Source organism: Echiichthys vipera (genome assembly GCF_963691815.1).
Source record: "Echiichthys vipera genome assembly, chromosome: 11".
Lineage (NCBI taxonomy): Eukaryota > Metazoa > Chordata > Actinopteri > Perciformes > Trachinidae > Echiichthys > Echiichthys vipera.
Window position 1 is genome coordinate 17,321,340 of NC_139836.1, and position 20,563 is coordinate 17,341,902.

At 38.8% G+C, this 20,563-nt stretch overlaps 1 protein-coding gene across 1 annotated transcript in view; it reads right to left on the reverse strand.

The window, feature by feature from the left end:
• hpse2 (heparanase 2) overlaps window positions 1-18,347 on the reverse strand; it is a 55,085-nt gene extending 36,738 nt beyond the window's left edge. The window contains exons 1-3 of the mRNA XM_083922600.1: window positions 17,966-18,347; window positions 16,019-16,173; window positions 14,849-15,010 (exon numbers count right to left, since the gene is read on the reverse strand). Coding sequence (XP_083778726.1) covers window positions 14,849-15,010; window positions 16,019-16,173; window positions 17,966-18,240 — 592 coding nt within the window. The 5' untranslated portion in view covers window positions 18,241-18,347. The remainder of the gene's footprint in view (window positions 1-14,848; window positions 15,011-16,018; window positions 16,174-17,965) is intronic.
• Between the last annotated feature and the right edge of the window lie 2,216 nt (window positions 18,348-20,563).

A 20,563-nucleotide genomic window follows, 5' to 3' on the forward strand; every position in this document is an offset into this window, starting at 1 on the left:
AACAAACAGAAAAAGCAAAACATTTCAAGGAGACATTTCTGTTATGAAGTCAGTTCCCTTTACATTTCAGCTGTTTCCTGGAACTCTGGGTTGTGTTGTTTGGATACCAGGGTTGTTGGATATGTGGCTGATTGTTTGACAAAGTCTGTACTGAATCATTGTTTTGGAAGTTATCTGGACACCTGTACAGTTAAAGTTTCTAAAAGTAAACAGGATATCATTCCTATTCAGAGACATTAGAGGTTTGATTGTGGTGGTGAGCAAGCATGAGCTGAATGCTTACAGGTAATTAGACTCAGAAGTGCAATATTTGAGACACATGCAGCTTTTCTCACCAGTTAGCTATGTGCTTCCTCTAATAGCTGTGTGGAAATTTTAAGGGGAATAAATGTGTCAGATTGATCAATTTGCAAAAACCAGTGGGCGGACTGCGTTCAGGAAATATATATTATACTTTCATCATTTCATTTGGATGACGTTCTACATTCTGATCCTTGCAAATGATGTTCATTTTGCACTAAAGTTCTTGATAAAATGGTAAAATACTCAGTACTTTTCATTCGTCAAGTATTAACTTCACACAGGAGTAAACAAAGAAGGCTTTACCATGTGCTTATTTCATACAGGCCATCTATTTATTGATTTAGGAGTGACCCCCCAATTTAGTGTTAACTGAGGAAAAATGTCCTTCATTTGAGCTTAAATGCAACTTTGGTGAAGAACATATGGCATCATGGACACCAATTTTCTCCATCTGCCATCCATCCACACCTCATTAATGTCTGAATTTACCATCTCTATAGATATTATTTTGGGGTATTTCAAGACCAGTTGTAACATATGAATGTTCTTCAGACACCATCTCACATACACACAGAATAATGTGGAAGTAGCTTTACAAATCCCTCTAAGGCAAATACATGTTCTTGTTTCATGTGAGGGTCAGAGGTCAGTCACAGCCAGGAGGGATGCCTCTGGAGCAGATAGAGCTTTAGTGGTTTTCTCAACCCCTTAACAAGGAAGGACATGTTTTCTCAATTACTGTAGTTTCTTTTTTCTTTGTTGATTTCATAGAGAACAATATAAAAGTTGTTCAACATAGTTTTATAGAGAGAAACTGGTTGTAAATTTAATGAAAAATGCAACAGAGAATATTTTTATCTATTCCACCAAAAACAATGACAGTACAGTCACATTTAGAGATATGTATTATTTGATATAATACATATAAACATCCACTGTTCTGTTTTCCATCTGTCAGTGTCAGTTAACAAGATATCACACAAATGTCAAGGTTAGGGGCTTGTGAAAGGTCTTAGAAAATGCCCTTTTTATTAAAGATGTTTTCTTAAGAGAGCTCTGAAGATGTTATTTGTGCTCTGAGGCTGTTGGGCAGTCTAACAAGTGTGACGCTGCTGAACTCTGAGCTCTTACAGCTTTGCTCAACTTTGAAGGCAGTTTTACACCACAGGTTTCATTGGGTCTAAACTGCCAGAGCTGGCTGGGATAGTAAAAAAAAATAAGTTCAGAGAAAGAATGAAAACAGTCTTTATTGGTCTCATATGAGGAAAAGGGTTTTACTCATCTTTATATATTGTTCTTTCACACCTCCTCCTTTTTCTTCCATCTGTCTGTTGCTGTTATTTAATTTCTCACTTCTTCCATTCCTCTATTCCCTTCCCTCTCTCTTAATCTAACATTGTTCCCACTTGCTCTTGTTTTCCCATTTTGAGGGCTGAGAGCTGCTCTGTGAATCTCCAACTCAGCAGGACACCATGGAGTGATAGATGGTCCCTGACAAGGTCCAACACAATCCAGCAAGCCATATGCTCACAGTGGAAAAAAGTATTAAAGAGGATTCACAAGTGGCCAGAAGAAAAACATGCAAAACTCTTAAGCAAACAACATGTTGTGGAGATTAATGTCCCTGGTGCTGAACACTGGTTGGCATTTCTTAATTAAGTATGCAAACTCACACATTGAGAGAAATGGTTTAAAGCAGAAGAAAAAATAAATATATTTGATTAAAACAAATTATTCAAACTATGATAGAAAACCTAAGGGAAGCTACCGTATTGGATACAAAGTAGAGTAGGAACAGATTGTGGTGATATACCTTGATAGTGTGAAGCTTAGAAGCTGGTTACGATCTTATCAATTTTGAAACTTTTCACACACGTCTGTGTATGTTTGCTGTTGTTAATGAGTAATATACGGTATTATATAAACTAAATCTTGAGGAAAAGGGGTAACAAGGAAAGTATTAGGAGTGCAAACAAAAAACTTTAGCCAGACAAAAGAAAGTTGAAAAAAATGTGTAATATAAAAAAAACTGACTGAACTCTTCTGATTCTTACTGATGCACTCAGGGGCGTAGCACAAACGTCTGGACCCTGTACACAGGCATTCTCTATGGGCCACTTCCCGCACCCATGGCTCTTTCTAGAATATTTGTAGGCCCTCCTCTCATGAAGGCCCTGTATACTCAGTCCCCCTTTCCCCCCTGACTGCAGTGTATTTTCTCACTACAAGGATAAGGAGACGCTTTCTTCGAACACACACACAACCACACACGGATGCAGAAATGCTGTGAAACATTTTTGTGACGCTAATGAGTGTGTTAAATTCCAGTGTAAGTAGTTGAAAGAAGAAACATTAGTGTAACATTCTTAAACACCAGGTCAAATCACATCCCTAAACAGTGGTTATAGCTTCCTAGCCCCCTCCTAGCCCCTGATTCCAGTACAAACTTTACACACAATGAATACATATGGACAGGCGCGCACACACACAAACACAGCAATCTCATAAATAACGGATGACAGCCTGAGAGTCAAATTAAGGAAATAAAATGTGTCTCGCTGGTAATGAAGGAGGCATGTTTCCCCTCAGGATAACAACTTCATCTGGACCCATACAGAGCTGACACACACACACACACACACACACACACACTCAAGAGGTACCAGCATTCCTGCTACAGGTCCATCCCATTCGTACGAACTGGCTTAGGGTAGTGTGCCATGATCTGAAATTTGACACAAAACGTATGTTTTCTAGAGTTCTGAGGAAAAATGTGGAGGTTGGATGCCATGCCAAACAATCATAGGAGAGGAAGGACTGCTTTCAAACATTTCCCATGCATCAGGCTATTAAAATTACATTCGTTTGCAGGTTGCTGGCACTTGTCTCGGGGCATATTGCAAACACATGGAATTACATGCTATGTCCATCTATGATTTAAACACTCTAGTTATTCTTTCGATCAAGGAAAGACAGACACTTTTGGATCTGTGCATGCCATGTGGAAAGAGTGAAGAAAAAAAAGCTGGCAATATGACTATCAAGAGTTTGTCATACTGAGCTTATATCACTACTGATAATTGTCGGCTGCTGTATAGCATGTAATAAATTCAGTCAAACACAGAGGATATAAGGCAAGACTTTAACTAATGATTGTATTAATTAATGATTACTCTGTCAATTAATTTATCAATTAATGGATTAGTTGTTTTTGAAAATGCTGATAAGTGTTTGCCAAAGGCCTCAAGTTTTCCACAACTCAAAGATATTTAGTTTTCTGTCATAGAGCCAGAAAATATTCACATTTAAAAAGCTAGAAACAAAGAATTTGGATTTTATAAATTACTCAAAAAGATTCATCATTTATCAAAATAGTTGGCGATCAATTTAATTGGTTGACAACCAATCAATTAATCGATTAATTGTTGCAGCTGTAAAGGCATGTGATTTATTGATGTTCTGACAGAGCTCCTTTGTCTGAAGATGTTACTTTTACTGCTCTGTGTTACATTGAAAAAAGCCTGCATGTGGGAATGTGTAGTGTGCTGCATTGGCTTAATTCTGGGTCCAAAAACACAAAAACAAATGAGCATTTCAGATATCAGTATATAGGGTTCAATATAAGTCAATAGATTGATATAGAGCAGAAAATTATAAAAATTCTTCATGATTTAACGTTCAAATGTACAAACTTTATACTCTCATGTTTTCTAACTTAGCTTTGGTTTTGTTGTTCTTGGCTGCCAGGTGGGTTTGGCTCTAAAGGCCAGACTGAGGGAGTCATTGTCTTTGTTATGCCAACAGCATGTTTGATGATTTTTACGGCACTCCCTGTTGGTTTTAATACATTATGATCAGTGTGTTGGCATAATTTAATTTGCTGTAAAGAAAATTCTGTGAAACCCTAAAACCAAACTGAGCAGAGCAACAGTAATTTGCAATGAGAAGCCTAGCTCCTTTAAAAGACATTTAAACATCAACTTGGTATATTAAATGGATTAATTTACAGGCTTCTCTTAGTTTAAGTTCATCGAACTTAATTCAACTTAAACTTTTCCTAATTCCACTAATCTGGAAATGTGCCAGTTACCCCATTACTGTACATAAAGGTGGTGATCTTCTTGAATTTAATAACTATAGAACCCTTTACATTGTTAATATTAAATAGAGTAAATATGTTTGAAAAGTTCATCTTTAATCACCTATCTCATTATGTCAATAACTTTGAAATTGTATCTCCATACCGAACCGGTTCCAGACCTAACTTATCTGCAACTACTGCTCTTTCAAAATATACCAAGGATGTATGCTCCTCATTGGACATCAATATGTAGACTGGTGCAATATGCATACACTGGAGATCAACATTAGAGAACAAAGTACCCCCATAGAGAAAAAAAAACATAGTGAATATCTGGAAAATCATTGGCATCAAAGAAACCCACTACAGTAACCAAACAGTGGAAGAGACTGCAAGAAGAATGGACCAAGATCAAACCAGAGCAGTGTGAGAAACTAGTGATGTCCTGTGGACGCAGATGTGCTGAGGTCATTCAAAGCAAGGGCCTCTACACTTCCTATTTTTTTTTTTTATTCCTGTAGCCATAAGAAAACACTATTTAAATCTCCTCCTCTGACAAAATGGTTACTCCTCTTTAATTTTGCACAAAAACAAAGGTTTTTGTTTGAGTTCCTTGGTTATTTAAAAAACAAGCTAGTACAGCAGTGAAATAGCCACAGCAATGAAAAAATAACAGTATTAATAATTTGTTTTCCAGTGTAGATCTTACCAAGGCCTTTGACCTGGTTGATTACTACCTTCTCCTTGACAAAGTTTGTGCAATTGGTCTTTAAAAACATTTTTTACTTTGGTTCAATACATATCTTCAGTACAGACACCAGTGCATCTCTTATGGGGGCCGTCGGTCAGAATTTATGATTATGGAAAAAGATGTACCCCAAGGCTCATTTCTAGGGCCACTGCTTTTTTCCATTTTCATTAATGATCTTCCACAAATCTGTCTGATTTTCATATTCAACTATATGCAGATGAAACAGTGGGTTTACTCTTCCAAGCCTGATAGCTCACAAATTCAATCTACATTACAGACTAATTTTGATGGCATTAAAAACAGATATCTTTTAACAAACTTCTACTGAACAAGAGGAAGTCCTAGTCCTAGTGCAACAGCACTCAAGTAAAATGGGCAAGTTTTAATAGATTGGTCTCAGGCTTGATTCCTAATTTTCCTTTAAGCCCCATACTGACTTAGTGATAAAGAAAATAAATTGGAGCCTGACAATATTATATTGTTTTATCCACTGATTCACCCTACAGGTCAGAGAAAAAATAGAAAAGAATAATATAAGAATTGAAATTACCAATATTTCTATTATGCAGATACAGTGTATCAGAGTACCTCAGGCTCATAAATGTAGTTTATAATAGTTTATGTAGATTTATTCTGCTCATCACAGTTAAAGGTATGAATCTCTAAAATGGTAAACAACTAAATCTAGAAGACATTTTCCTTGGTTATCCCCAAGGGCCTGGTCAGTTGCATACATGAACTGATGAAGCCTCTTGGATCAGAGGTGAAACGTCTTCCTAGACAAATAACCAAGCCCAGTTGCTTTTGACTGAAACTGCTTTGGGGATAAGGATGACCTGGATAAATGAGAACATTCACAGGCTGATTTTCCTTGGTTGCCATTTATTCGTAAATGCATCTCACTCAACTATCTCTCCTACTTAAAATTATTTGTGGTTACATAAAGGTCATCATATAGAATGAGGTTAGATGATTATTTTTTTCTTTGTTAATTGCTAAAGAACTTGGGCAAACTTCCTTTAAATTTAAAGTCAGATCTGATTGGAACAACCTGCCTAGCTCAATCAGATCTATTACTGCCTTTCATTCCTTTAAGGCATATTGTTTCATTTATATTCAAACAACTTGCTCTTGCTTATAATCATACATGAAATGTGGAATTAATGTATCCTTATTTGTGTAGGTGCATGTAAATGTATGCATAGATCACTGCACAGGTATGTGCACGATAACCGTATAGAAATTATTATAATTTTACAAATGCTAAAATAGAAAAAAAGCCAAAACATTTTATTAGGTGTTAAATATCCATTCTTAAATGAGTAGCATATTTATTTTACTTCACGTAACTGTCAGAGACAGAGACAGGAAAACCTGTTGAATAACTCATTGTTTGGAACCACTGTATTTATGTATGATGATCCAGAGCTTAATGTATTTGTATAAAAACCGAAGGTGGCTATTTAGCTTACAGCAGATTTATGAGTTTCAACACCCCTCAGTTGTTGGCAGTATGGCACAACAGGTTTCGAGGTCCTTTCTTTAAAAAAGTACAGTAAAGCAAACAGTTGGGCAATCTGTAATATGTAAAAACATACACACAACCTTTAATGTTCTTTGTTTTACCACTCTCCTTTCCAAGATCCACAAAGACTGCTCATATCCAATAATATCATTATGGGTATCAACAAATCAAGGCAGATTATATTCATTCTCCCTCCGTGACGGCAACTGGCTGTACTGTACTGTGGTGTTACAGTGTGAAACTTGGCAGGAGACACTCTCATAAATCTGCATTCAACATTGAGCTGGAGATGGACCAGTTATTGAGGCAGCTGCCTGCAACACCAAAAAATGAATCCATAACAATTCACGCCTTGCGTGTGAGTATGTGCGCATATTCACTAAGGGGATTTTAAACAAAGGAGATAAGGCAGATTTTGGATAAACGATTCTAGTTCTTCCTTACTAAAGAGGTTCGAACATGAAATTAATAAAAGACTGGATAAAGACAGAAGAGTTGTGTGGCAGAACTAATAGGAAGAGAGAGCATGTTTCCCACTGTTGCAAGAAAAAAAATATTTTTAAATGAGTAAAAACAGAAAGTTATAACTAGAGGCCCTCTGACTATAGACAGCTGTGCCAGTTTGTTTTGATGAAAAGATTTTCAAGCCATTCACAGATGTTCAGTAAAATCCCCTTTCTGTGCCTGCTCCTAATGTTTGTCTCCCCAAATATTTAACCTTATGCCGTTCTCTATGTCCTGTTTAAGGACTAATAGTTTTTGTCAAGGACATGAATTTCCCTTCTGTCTTCTCCCTTCTCATTATTAAATTACGAAAGAGTTTTGCGATAACTGATCCAAAGCAATTGTAAAATACAGAATGTGTGCTCTTTAGTTTTACCAGTTTCACATCAGAGCACATACTGCAGTTTTCACAAGGTAGCGTAGAATGAGGTGGAGGTCAAAAAGCATTTCCCATGCTGCAAACCATCTGACAAGGATGCTATAAACTACATTAGGAATGCAAACAATCACTTTATCATCATATCATTTCAAACTTTGCATCCCCATCCTATCTGATATTTTCTGCCATACTTACTTAGGCTACATCCAACTTACAACTATTATTTCATTCTAAAACAGCGTTTCAAAACAAAAGCGGTCTGTTGACAAGCGCTTTAGCCCAACGTCAGAAATAATCTCTGTCCATATTAACATGCCGGAGAGAGCATCACGTTAACATTCGCATACACTGGAGATGCGCTTGCTGGTGTAGACAGGAGGCAGATTGTCTAACTTCACTCTGCAGCTGAAAATTATGGATGTATAAGTAGAAAATACATCAAATATTTTGGAGGAAGAACAGCAAATGTGAATAGTAATATAAGGGATTTATTTGCTTGGACCGACAATGAGGTGGAACTGAGTAAAAGGGGGGTAACAGCTGTGGAAAAGACATATTGGAAAGCAAAGCCAATACAGCAAAATAGTAAATTGGTACCAGGAGCATTATCCATCACCAGCAAAGGAGTACCCACCCATGGAAGATGAAATCACAAAAGGTATGTCAGACTGTCTGACTGGGTTTCTGTGTCATTGTTTCCAAAGGTCTCGTTTTCTGCCCCTCCAGACTAAAATACTACCCAAGAGTTTTCATACTAAAACTGGCTCAGCAGCGTTTCCAAATGTCTCCATTTTAGGGACTCAGAAACACCGGAGTAGTGTCGACATGAGGGGTAAACATAGCAAAAGATATTTGTTTATAAAGGGAAAACGTAGCAGTGTAGATGTAGTCTGATATTTTGTATCCCAAGATTTGGTAGGATCAAAAAACAGTTCAAACATGCACAAACTTAACTTTCACTCCATTCTCTTCTACACAGCAAATCAACACTGGACAATTCTGCAAAGCCTATGTTCAGTGACAGTGTCCATTAGCAACTTTTTTTAAATTCTTCCTTTCTCTGTGCACGACAACCTAGGTATGGTTAAGTTTGGCAATGATTGTGGACCAGGCAAAAAATTATGTTTTAATTATGGATAGGGTTACATTAAGGAAAGACTGTGTTAAGAGTTATAAAAAGGTAAAAGTCCAGTCTTTCATATGAAGGTTAGATGTGCCAGCCCATCCACAGCCCATCGTGAGCTGCAGATTTATTCAGTTCCTCCTGTCAGCGCATTTGGAGGTCAAAGATCAATTAACATTTTGAAAACCTGGTGGAGAATCAGGACGGTGTGTCCCACTGTGCACTTTGGCTTGTGCAGCTGCTCAAGAGCGTGTAGCCCCTACCGCAGTATAAAATAATGGCTTGCTCTGTTGCGCTGGCACGTTTGTTGTGAAAGCAGGGTTACATTAGTATTGCTTCACACTTTTCTGTTTTGTCATTCTCCTCATGTTTCCTTTCATTGGAGCCCTGCAGCTCTCAGTGAGAGGCTTCTGGCTGTGACTGCTGCACCTATGTTAGTTCAAAGAGAAGGGCTCAGGTATTAGTATCTGATGTACTCTCAGCTATGTTTACTTAAACCCCACAACTGATTAGACACTGTAAATATTTGTGTCACTTGATACCACACAAGTGAGATCAGACTAAGAAAGAGAGAAAGAGGAGAGGCTAAATCTTGATGTCAGGCTGCATCTATCTGTAGCCTCACATCACCAGACTAATCGCAAATGTTAGTTTGGGCCTCCTCAGTTCACTTCTGATTTCCAATGGGCGTTATCAGCGGTGCAGTGTAATACTTCACTGCACCATCAATGCTTCTGGATGCAATTGGATAGACCTGAAATCAGTCAAAGCCATGGAAACGTGAACTGCAACCAATCACAGCAAAGGCTCACAAACATTCTCAAATTACAGCTAAACGGTACACTAAAACGCGTTCCTGAAAACATTGTATACACGGCTCAACACTAACTTTTAAAAACTGGCTACAGCTTTTGGTTGTTGAAACAGAAAACATGGTCGCCGTTTTTAGTCACCTTATAATTTAAGCAATTAAGATACTATGCAGCTTATGTCAGCTTAATGATAAATGCACTAATGTCCTTTTCGTAGTAGTTGAACCTTTCACCCCAAAGTCAAACAATTTAGTTTGTTATGCCTTTGTCTCTAAAACAGATGCCTGCGCACAGGTGAGTAAAATCACATGTAGCATTGTTGTTTTCAGCACTGACTGTAACTGCAATATTGAAATATCTAATGCAACAAAAAATATTTCTTTGGGGTTCACCTTTGGCCGTTTACTGTCTCTTTACTTATGTTCAACCCTGGTTGCCGCTAAAGGAAACCAAAGGCCAAGAATTGGTTGTCAATTTCTCCAAATGGTAGCCATTGTGAGCCTGTTATGCTATGCTAGTCATGCAATAAATAGCCAATACAGTAACTGAATCGCTAGTCATATTTGATTAGTGCTTTCTAGTTTAACTGTTAGATCTGGGTTTCGTGGGCCTAAAAAATTGCGTGCTGAACAGACCTGCAGACTGCGCAGTGATGCTGTCAGTCATTGTCTTAAACCCAACCCACAAAAGTAAGAGTTGTGATTGGTCTGCCCACGGCCAGGTTGGCTGGAAACTTTCTGTATGGGTGATGGGTCAGATCTATGTGTCAGAACTAATGAATCCCCCGAGGGGGAGGAGGGCTCTCTTCATCAGCTGTATGCTTGGCCAGTAAGTGGTATTTCAGACTCAACGTACTCTGGTGGTAACTGAGTTCACATCAGCAGAAAATCTAGTAGGGCTTTAACGCTGAACTTAACATTCAAAAGAGTATCCTATTCATTTCTGCTCAAGGAGGTTTGTTTCTGCTTGGCATCCAAAGTGTTACTGCTGCATTATTTCCTGATTTCCCAAACTACATGGTCATAATCACAGAATGTGTGCGCATTTATATGCGTCAAAAAAGTTGTAGCGGTAACAGGAATTTGCGTTAACGCGTAGAGAAAAATAGCAAAACAAGATTCCTATTTAAATCTCATGAGCAGCTGCACACCTCATAACTGAAAACATCCTGACTCTTGCTTCTCCAGTTTCTCTGTTTTGGGAAGATATCTTCATGTCCATGTTCTCAAATATTGATCGAACAGCCCTACACTACAAGAATAACACAGTATAGGAATTCCTTATATTGAGTTGTGTTTATCCTTTGAGCCTTAAACACACAGAGGAGGACTTTGAGGTCACAAGTTGAACGGATCGACAGCCTCATTCTCTGAAGTGTAATGAAAGACCTAGGATTTTTCACATGAACTCACAATATACACAGCTAAACTAACAGTAAACATGAGAGAGAGAATGAGGGAGAGGTGTTACGTTGCGGAGAAGAGGGAACTGATGGAGGCAGAGAAAGTGAAGAGAAGAGAGAATTGAAGAAGTGATGCCTGATGGAGGGATATACTCCAGCAGAGAGACATGAGATTACTCTGACCATGACCTTGTCTGAGCTTGGGGTATTTTCCTGACTAAATTCCCCTGCTGAATGTGTGTGTGTGTGTGTGCGTGTGTGTGTTAGCTCGGAGTGGCCCCATTATGGATAGCACTAACAAGCCTAGGTCAAAGATCAGACAGTGGTGAGTGGAAAAGGATGGAGCGAGACTGTTAAAGGTCCTTAAAACACCTACTGCACGAACACGAACACGCACACACACACACACACACACACACACACACACACACACACACACACACACACACACACACACACACACACACACACACACACACACACACACACACACACACACACACACACACACACACACACACACACACACACACAGTGTGATTGTTACCAGACCATATTTAAACACATCCCTAGTGCCTCTGTACCCCTGTTACTCTCCACCACAGAGATGTGAAGCACAGGTTCCAGTTTACACAACATGCTTGGAGTTCAACTGAGTGTAATAATGAGACCATAGTGCCAACATGTTCACACTCTCACGACTTTTTCAGTATACTGGTAATCTATTTAAACGGCCAATATATGTAAGACTCCACTCGAAACCAAGTTTTGTACCATAAAAAGAAAACAGCTGCTTCACAAAGCTGTTTCTGTGAATAGACTTCACAGTAAATAGACTTTGGGTAAATACGGTCCTTCTGCTTGGCTTCATCTACCCATTCCTTGCCAACCAGTCTGATAACAACTATGGCACCTGCTCAAAAACACCATGGCGCCACTGTCTGTCTCTTAATTCTACTTAACCACCACACCAGGAGTTTACATTTCAAAAGACAAAGTCCTCCGTTGTACCCTAAGCAATCAGTAAAATTATGAAAAAATGTGTCTGAAAATAACATTTTGAGGTGAGTCATTATCACTATAAGTGGCATTGCTTCAATATTTTCAACTCTTTTATCTCAAATCAGTTTAAAATATTACAATTTTAGGAATAAAGAAATTGAATCTGCTGCATAACAGTTGAATGAGCTTAAAAGAGCATATTTAATCATCAGTATCTTATTACCGTGTTTATTTTTACTAGACTACCCCCGTGAAGACTGTAGGACTCAATGCTGCAGCGGCATAAAGTGAGCAAGTGGTAACATCCTCTTTGTGACAGGAAGCAGCAGGGTTTATGGGAAATGTGGTCTTAATTTTGGGACACATTAGCGCCACACCACATGTGTGAGAAACAGGCTAGTTGTCTCGGGCATGGTTTTATTAGTTTAAATACAAGACTAGATATTGTCTGAAACTGTCATCACATAATGACCATCGCAATGCTTGATCAGAAATGCTTAATTGATAAAAACAACAGTCAATTTAAGCACTTAATAAGGTTGGGTCTACGTGGAAACTCCTCAAGTTCCTGTGGCAACAAAATTAAAGACTGCAAGGGCCATAGTTCCTTTTAGCACAATTGCAACACTGCAACAGTTTTTTCTAAGGCTCTTTTATGTCCATTTTATTAGAACAGCTGAAGAGAGACAGAAAAGCCTTTAGACAGAAAGTTAATTAAACAGAGATTACACTTCTCAAACAAACAAAGACTGTGAGTCTAATCACCATAATATTATAATAACCAGAGAGAAGAGACTACCAAATGTGTTGATGTAATTTTTATGTTTGTGGGGTCATTATATGAGAAAAAGAGCAGGTTTTCAATTCAATTTCCCTGCGGGAGTCATCCCAAAGGGATCAATAAAGAGAAGTCTAAGTCTAAGGTTAAAAAACTGGCACTGTCTGCTTGCCTCCAGAATCTTGTCTCAGTTTCTATGGTAGTCAACGTAACAGTTGGTTGGTACTCGTGTCACTTGGAGGCTCACAGACTCAAATGTAGAAGTCTGTTTGATCTCGTAGTAACATGTCTGCAACCAGCACAAATGTTCCTACATTGTGAAATTATGCATGAAGAGTGACAATGGTTATAAAAAAATTCTGAAGATTTTACAGCACCTCTTCACTCTAGCTGTGATGTCACCCATTCTAGCTCTGTACACGCCGTTCAAAAATGAACTTTTCATCCCATGCTCACCCACTGTAAAATCTGAAACGCTCTGAAAGCTATGCAAAACGTAAACCCATTTAAACTTTTAACCATTTGTCTACGTTAAAGTATAGTGAATCAGTATGACCCCAAAGAGGGAGTGGGGTTTGAGCTTTATTCAGGTTGTTTTTCGAATTTCCCCTATTGTGTATATGGAAGTTTTTGCGCATGTTTTAGGGATTTTTGGAAAAACAGCTTGGATAATCTTTGAGATAAGTCATAGCAAACCATTCTCTATCATTCCGCACAGTTTGACATATTTTTTGTGCATGTGTTGGCAATGCTGCGAGACAAGTAGCGCACTGAAATTTGAATATGAATACACTTGACAAATAATAGTACGGAGCATTGTTATTAGTGTGCCCTGCACTTGCTGTACATGAAGCACACAGAATAATGGGCTACTACATGACCCCTGAACTTAACTTGTGAAGTGAGCCCTCATATTTGCCTATTTTGATAAAAGAAACAGAGCTATGGATTTAATATTGCACCTGAGAGTATGTGAAAAAACACAGCTGATACACATTGTTCCACATCTCTCACTTGTATGGAAACACAGTGCAATCGCAGGGAAGCGAGACCTTCTAAAAAACATGGAGAACTCACTGAAGACCGACTCATGCAAGGCCACCAATCATTTGTGTGTGATGAAATATAGTGACACACAGGTTCTCTTGAGGTAGATATGTCATTTTCTATTCTGTTTTGTGTAATTCATCATTACCTTTTCAAAACATATTTCATATTTTCTGGATCTACACTGAACATGGGATTGCGACATTACCATATCTGAACTTTTAACCATGTAAAAGCAGAATTTAAAGTCTGAATTTTACTCCCACAAAATAAATGCATTCTCTTTGATTGAATTGCTGGCCACAATTATTTTTCCAGGAGCTCTCTGACTTTTAAGACTCACTTTCTGGGTGGTTCTCTGTTTCAGAATAAAAATCTTGCCCACCCAAGAGACAATCCCCACCCACGATCTTTTGGAGATGCTAAGGAGCATAGAAAGTGTGTTTCTGTACAAAGAGGTGGAATAGAATTAGGTATATTGTTCTAATAACGTTGTTCCATTTGATATTTTACTAAGGGATTACAGTTAAACTTGTTGTACTTTTCTATTACTTCCTTTATTTTGTCAGTCAATAGTCTCAGCTCTTTAAATCCACACAAAGAGTGTTAACTGATCATTTCTGACCCGACCCCATCTTCTTATGCACACCAAGAACTGCAGCCATTTTAAACAGACAAATCCCTAATTTTCTCTCTTCTCATGCAGTTCCTCATTTCCATCCAAGTCAATCACAGTAACAGATAAGAAATGCAGCCCACCCAAAATCCAGACTCCAGAGTTCCTTCTGCGGTCAGGTTGAGTTAACTGTGACCAGTGAAAATGTCAGTGCTCTGTTTACTAGCCTCTGCTGCTGCACTCCTCTATCCATCCCCACATTCCTCCTTTACAAATTACATTTGTCATTTTGAAAGCTGATGGTTTACATTGCCATGCTTTGAACCGTGTGTGTGTGCGTTTGCGTGTCCGTGTATGTGTGTGTGTGTGTGTGTGTGTGCATGTGTGTGTGTGTGTTTATACGTATCAGCATGAACGTGCATGACCCTCTGAGTCCAGACTCAGCTTTGTGAACATGAATGACATGCTTTTTAGGATATGAACCTGCACCCGAAAAGACATATTTTTGTGTGTGTGATCTCCTACCTGTTATTGTAATGTTGCTGTAGATGTTGGACAGTTGCTCTTTCAGCAAGACGAGCTGTGTTGTGGTAGCCTTCTCCCTCTGAAGCTCCAGCATTATGTCAGGGTGGCTGGCCAGTTTGCAGCCCTTCTGTTTGTCCAATGCAATGTCACTGCGCACTATATCTGCAAGCCGGCATAGATGGAAGAAATTTACACTACTTTAATGGGGTCATGGGTTTGAACAGTATCATGCTTATGTTGCTAATGTTGATATGTTTTTAGTCAAAAATATTATGTATCACAACTTAAAACACTTTTTGGGGGGAGGCGGCATCAGATCAGTCCATGGGAACTTGGCTTAGGAACGGGTATGGACCAAGTACGGAGTGTGTACTGGTAGCTGGAGAGGTGCCAGTTCTCCTCCTGGGCACTGCCGAGGTGCCCTTGAGTAAGGCACATCTGGTATAACTACTGTTTGCATGTGTGTGTATTTCAGGCCTGTGTGTGTGTCTGTCTGTGTGTGTGAGCGTGTGTGAGTGCGAACAATTAACAGCTGAGAAAAAAACCCAATCTTATTATTATTATTTTATCTGTAGAGTTTGCAAAAAAAATTGCAATTAAAACGAGGACCACATGTTGAAATTTAAAAGGTTGTGTCATTTTAAATAATTCTGATATTATTTTGAAATATATGCAGTGGAAAACACACACGCTTTATATCAATGAGAGCAGTCACAGGCTTTATACCAGGCAGAATAGCCTACACCATGTTTTAAAAAAACAACAACAATATCTTTAGCGCCCTTATACACCGAGTTGGTATTTTATCTGCTACACCTAGCTAAAACCAACCTAGCTACATTATAATACTGCCCAGTGACCTAGCTTCATGGAGGATTACATTTTCAAGTTTTATCGAAACTATGGTAGTTTTAGAGGCTGTATTTTGAGGCGCAGTTAAATAGTCTCCAGCTGTATCGTATTGCGACGTTTTAATATTTGTTCAACCGTTTAGTGAGGGTAAATATTAGAAGCACCTCCCTAAAACAATTTTATCAAAAAACTGAAGCTAACACCCCTCGTAGGGTTCATTGTAGGCCTAGGGACGTGCTGAAATTTACAAGGAAGTGCGCGCTGTGCAAAACAAATAAACAACTTGGAGGAAATAATTGGTCATTCGTGTGTAATCACCGTCTTCGTAGTTCTTCAGGTAGTAGTCTGGCCCCGGCCCTCTGAACTTGGCGAGGTTCTTCTGGTTGTTGAACTGCAGGAAGTCGGTCCGCTTCCCTCCGAAACGCAGAAAGGCAGGCGACAGGCCACGCGCCAGGGTCACGAGCCGCTTCGAGCTGCGGACACGACAGTCACAGCTGCGCGTTAGTCAAATGTTATTTATGCTTGCATATACATTAGGGAGGGAAACTTGACTCCGCTCGGTTTACTGTATGACAAAACCATGTATTAAAAAAGAAAACCTAAAAAAAATATTTAAAAAATGAAGTCATTGTAAGTTTGCCGTGGCTGTTAAGGCACAACGGGCCTTTCACAACAGTTCTGCCTTTGTTTTTCTCTTTCACATCTACGGGCCCAACAAACACACTTGAACATAATCCGTCATCCTGAGGAAAAAGCATAAAGAAGCAACAAGTAGTGTCCGGTTTAACCTGAGGAACGAAGGGTTAAAACAACACGACTATATAAGGTTTAGAGGTTTTAATCTCTTAAATTCGATGGCCTTAGTATAAAGACAAAACAGACACACGTATCTGGAGCTGCGTTTTTTTAGCTGTCACGAACTACTGCAAAGTGTCCTTCGCTTTTTTGTTTGCTTCCTGCAAGTGAAACACAATTAATTGCAATTAAGATATAGCAGGCTATTGAAAATAATACTTTATTAGCTATGATATAGGCTTTATATAGAAAGCATTAGAAGAAAAGGCAATTTAGTTGTAGGTCTAGGTGACATTTAAAAACTATCTAGTGTGAAGTTTGAATGTTTTGAAAAAGAATACAAGTATACTATGACGGACTTTTATTTAGTTGTAAATCCCTGAATTTTCCATTAAAGCTTACGTGGCTTCAAGTCCACACAATAAAATGACGGCCGACAGGCTTGCAGACTGCACAGACCGCTTGTTTACGTTAATTCAGCCAAATCAAGCAATACTCAAATTGTGAATTGTGAATATAAAATAATATATATTAATAATAAAATGCTTTAGCAATAAACAACCAACCCTGGACGAAGTTGTAAAGGGGTTTATGTGAAAGAGAGAAATGATGAACAGGAATAGGGTGTGATGTGGAAGTGAAAACTAAAAATGTTCCCATTTATTGTAACATAATAAAGCTGTTTTCTTTTATGCTAGGGTATCCTCGATGTTGGTGAGTAAATAGTTCCAAGTTTATAAAATAGTTTCAAGTTTATAAAATGCACTGTTGAAAATTATGAAATCTTTTTGCCATATTTACACACACACACACACACACACATATATATATATATATATATATATATATATACATATATCAAATCAAATCCAATCCAGCACATGAGAACTCAGCAGTCTATTGACAGCCCAGTGTTTAGTGTAAACATCCAATACATGTAATTTGCCAGGTTTTTGGTAATAGTAAAATGTCATTATTCATAATCCAGGGTCAAAACATGTGCCAGTGTCATAATCTAGTGACATCTGGACTGTTGTGAGAAATTCACTAAGATGAAAGGTCTCAAAACTGAAGTCCCAATGCATTCTAAAGGAATACTGAAACAGGAGTCAAATTAGATGTTTAGTCGTTTTAGGAGAAATAATAAAACCTCAAAACTAGATTTGATGACTTGTGAAATCGATGTGTAGTAATCGACACACTGTTAACTGTCTGAGTCTCCTGTGCACCCAAAATAGATAGCATTGGGACCAAACATTCACTTTCGGCGTCGCCTTATTAAATTATGGGCTAGGTTTGTGGAGCATTGGACCACTCAGTACCCTGGGTGAAGGAAGAAGCGCGTTGGCTCACTCCACGACAATTCAGTCAACGTGGCTGCGTGCGTAATGAATAAAAGGACGAGACAACATTTATGAGGTGGGCAGTGACATATCGATGTTGTTGATGAACAGGAAAATTCTTTGGTACCTCAGAAAGTCCAGCCAACCGTCTTTGATGATCGAGGGGTCCAGCTGCAAAGAAAGAAAGTTGTCGTTGAGGACTCTAATCGGACTGCGTGTGTTGACATCCAGGAGAATCAGCGTCCTCTCCATGAAGCCCGGTCGCTTCCCGCCGGTCGCAGATCTCTGGTATGTAGAGGAGGAAGAGTAGGAAGAAGAGAGCACCGACTGCACCACCAAAGTTGCCAAAGATGCCAGCCACAGGGATGACCATGGGAATACGCACGGTGAGGATTTGGGCATCTTCTCGGTTTGGAGAGCAGGGGGATCGGTGCGCGTAATGAAGAAGAAAAAAACAACTAAACAAACTTTGCTTCAGCGCAGTTCGATGGTGGTTCTTTACCTCGGTCTCATCGATCTGGAGCTGTCTTCCTGTCTAGATGTCGCACCCCCTCTGCCCCCCGCCCCTGAGTACTTTTTGGGAGCTGCACGCCCCGAGCCTGCCTCCTGTTTGCGAGAGCCAGAAGCTGGGAGGAGGAGAGGTGGCAGCACCGCCCCTCTAAGGTCTCTGAGGTATGAGTACTAACTGCTCCAATCTTAAGAGGTGAGAACGCATTGTCTTCTAAATATTGAAGACAAAGGAGTGTTTTCTGATGAGACGAACATCAACATGTTTGTTAAAACGCGGGAAATAGTGCAACGATTGAAATGTAGTTCTGTCAAAAAAATGTGAAACCCCAAAAAGTGCTCAATATCATGTTATTAGGTCATTATGATGATGATGAACATGCGTTATAGCTTAAAACGTGAGTGACTATACATTTTGTAAAGATAAGGCTCTATAATTGGTGTCATTAAAGGCTGCGTAAAGGCGTACCCGGGGAGTCAGATGGATCCTCTATATATTCATTTTGATGGCATCAACTCAAAACATAATAAGACGTTGCTGCTGACTGAATGTCACTGTGGTCCAGTTTTACAAAGCCACATCGCAATTTACAATATGCAGACACATTGTGAATTAAATTATGTTGTGTTGGACCTAAAGACTCTCCAGGTTGAACAGTTTTAGAGAACAAGGGAAGACATGCTTCAAAAACAAACAATATACAATATTGTCAACAGAATGTCCCATGTTTCTGGGTACTGTGCTTAAAGTGTTTTGACAAACAACTGATCGATTTTACATTTTTAAGATCAGTGTGATTTTGGAATGGTAAGATAAAAATGGTTGGTCTCTTTTAAAAAAACATTTAAAACCAATTCGGGATGCAAGTCTATACTCGTGAAACCTATAAATTCTTTATATAGCTGATCCAGGTGTTTGTCCGGGCACTGGTGAGCAAGGACGACTAAACAAAGTGCAGTCTTTTGTGATTTATCCACATTCTTCTCTGGCAGTGTAGGGAGAGATGATCGTTCAAGGTCACCGCCAGATGCGCACGACATGAGCAGAAAATGTACCGAATAAAACCGGATTTAATCTTTTCATCCCGGCCAACGACACCTAATCACCTATCCAATACCCGCAAACATGATCCAAGGTGTTAACATTTAAAGTTTACAGGTGAACAGCAAACTAAACGAGCAGAAAATGTTCCGAATAAAACCTTGAACTAGTGTTTTCTTCCCGGCCTATAACACTGACTCACGAATCCAATAACCGCAAAATTATCCAAGGTGTTAACATTTAAGCTTTTACGCAGGACAGTTCCAATTAAACATGCTATTAAAACAAACTCATCTGGTAATTCCGCAGCTGGACGCAAACAAGCAAATGTGCAGTAGAGCGTCAATCCTGAGTGCTGACTCACTTTAGAGAACACTGGTAAAACTAGCATGAACATTCATTTTGACACTTGTGATCCTTGGCTGCATTTTCTTCGTGTGTGTGTGTGTGTGTGTGTGTGTGTGTGTGTGTGTGTGTGTGTGTGTGTGTGTGTGTGTGTGTGTGTGTGTGTGTGTGTGTGTGTGTGTGTGTTATAATCAGAGATCCATGTAGAAGATCAGCTGCTTCATGCGGTCATTTTGGCTCAGCTAGACATCATAGTTAACATGTGGTTTCAATAAAACCCAAGTTATTGTTTTCAATAGAAAGGTATTTGACTTTTATTTATTCGACTAAAGGATACGAGTTCTTGAATTGGCTCTTAAATATTAAACTGCACTATGACACATCTGGCACGTAACTGATAGTTCTGGGAATGTTTTTTCTAACATGAATTAAAAAAAAAACTTTACCCTAACGAAATATCAGTTTAATTGTATAATATTTTAAAAGGAAATTGCAATGTGTGTGCGCGATTATGGTCTGTTAGTGTGTCTGGAGCTTTTCTAATATTATGTATGCTGTTGCACGCGCGTCGATGACCTCTTTTAGTGAATCGGTGTTAAATCAGGTGTTGGAACAAAAGATTTGAAACGTTTTTGGGGTTGTTTTAAACTAAATAAAAGCTGCACCAAGACTCTGCACACACATAGCTGCCCAAAATATTTTTAGGAGTCACATGAAAAAAAGAGGAAATCTCTAGTTTTAAACGGAAACTTCTGGCTATATGATCAGGTAAATATATATATATATATATATATATTCAAAAGCCTGTTTTGAATAAAACCATTTGATTAA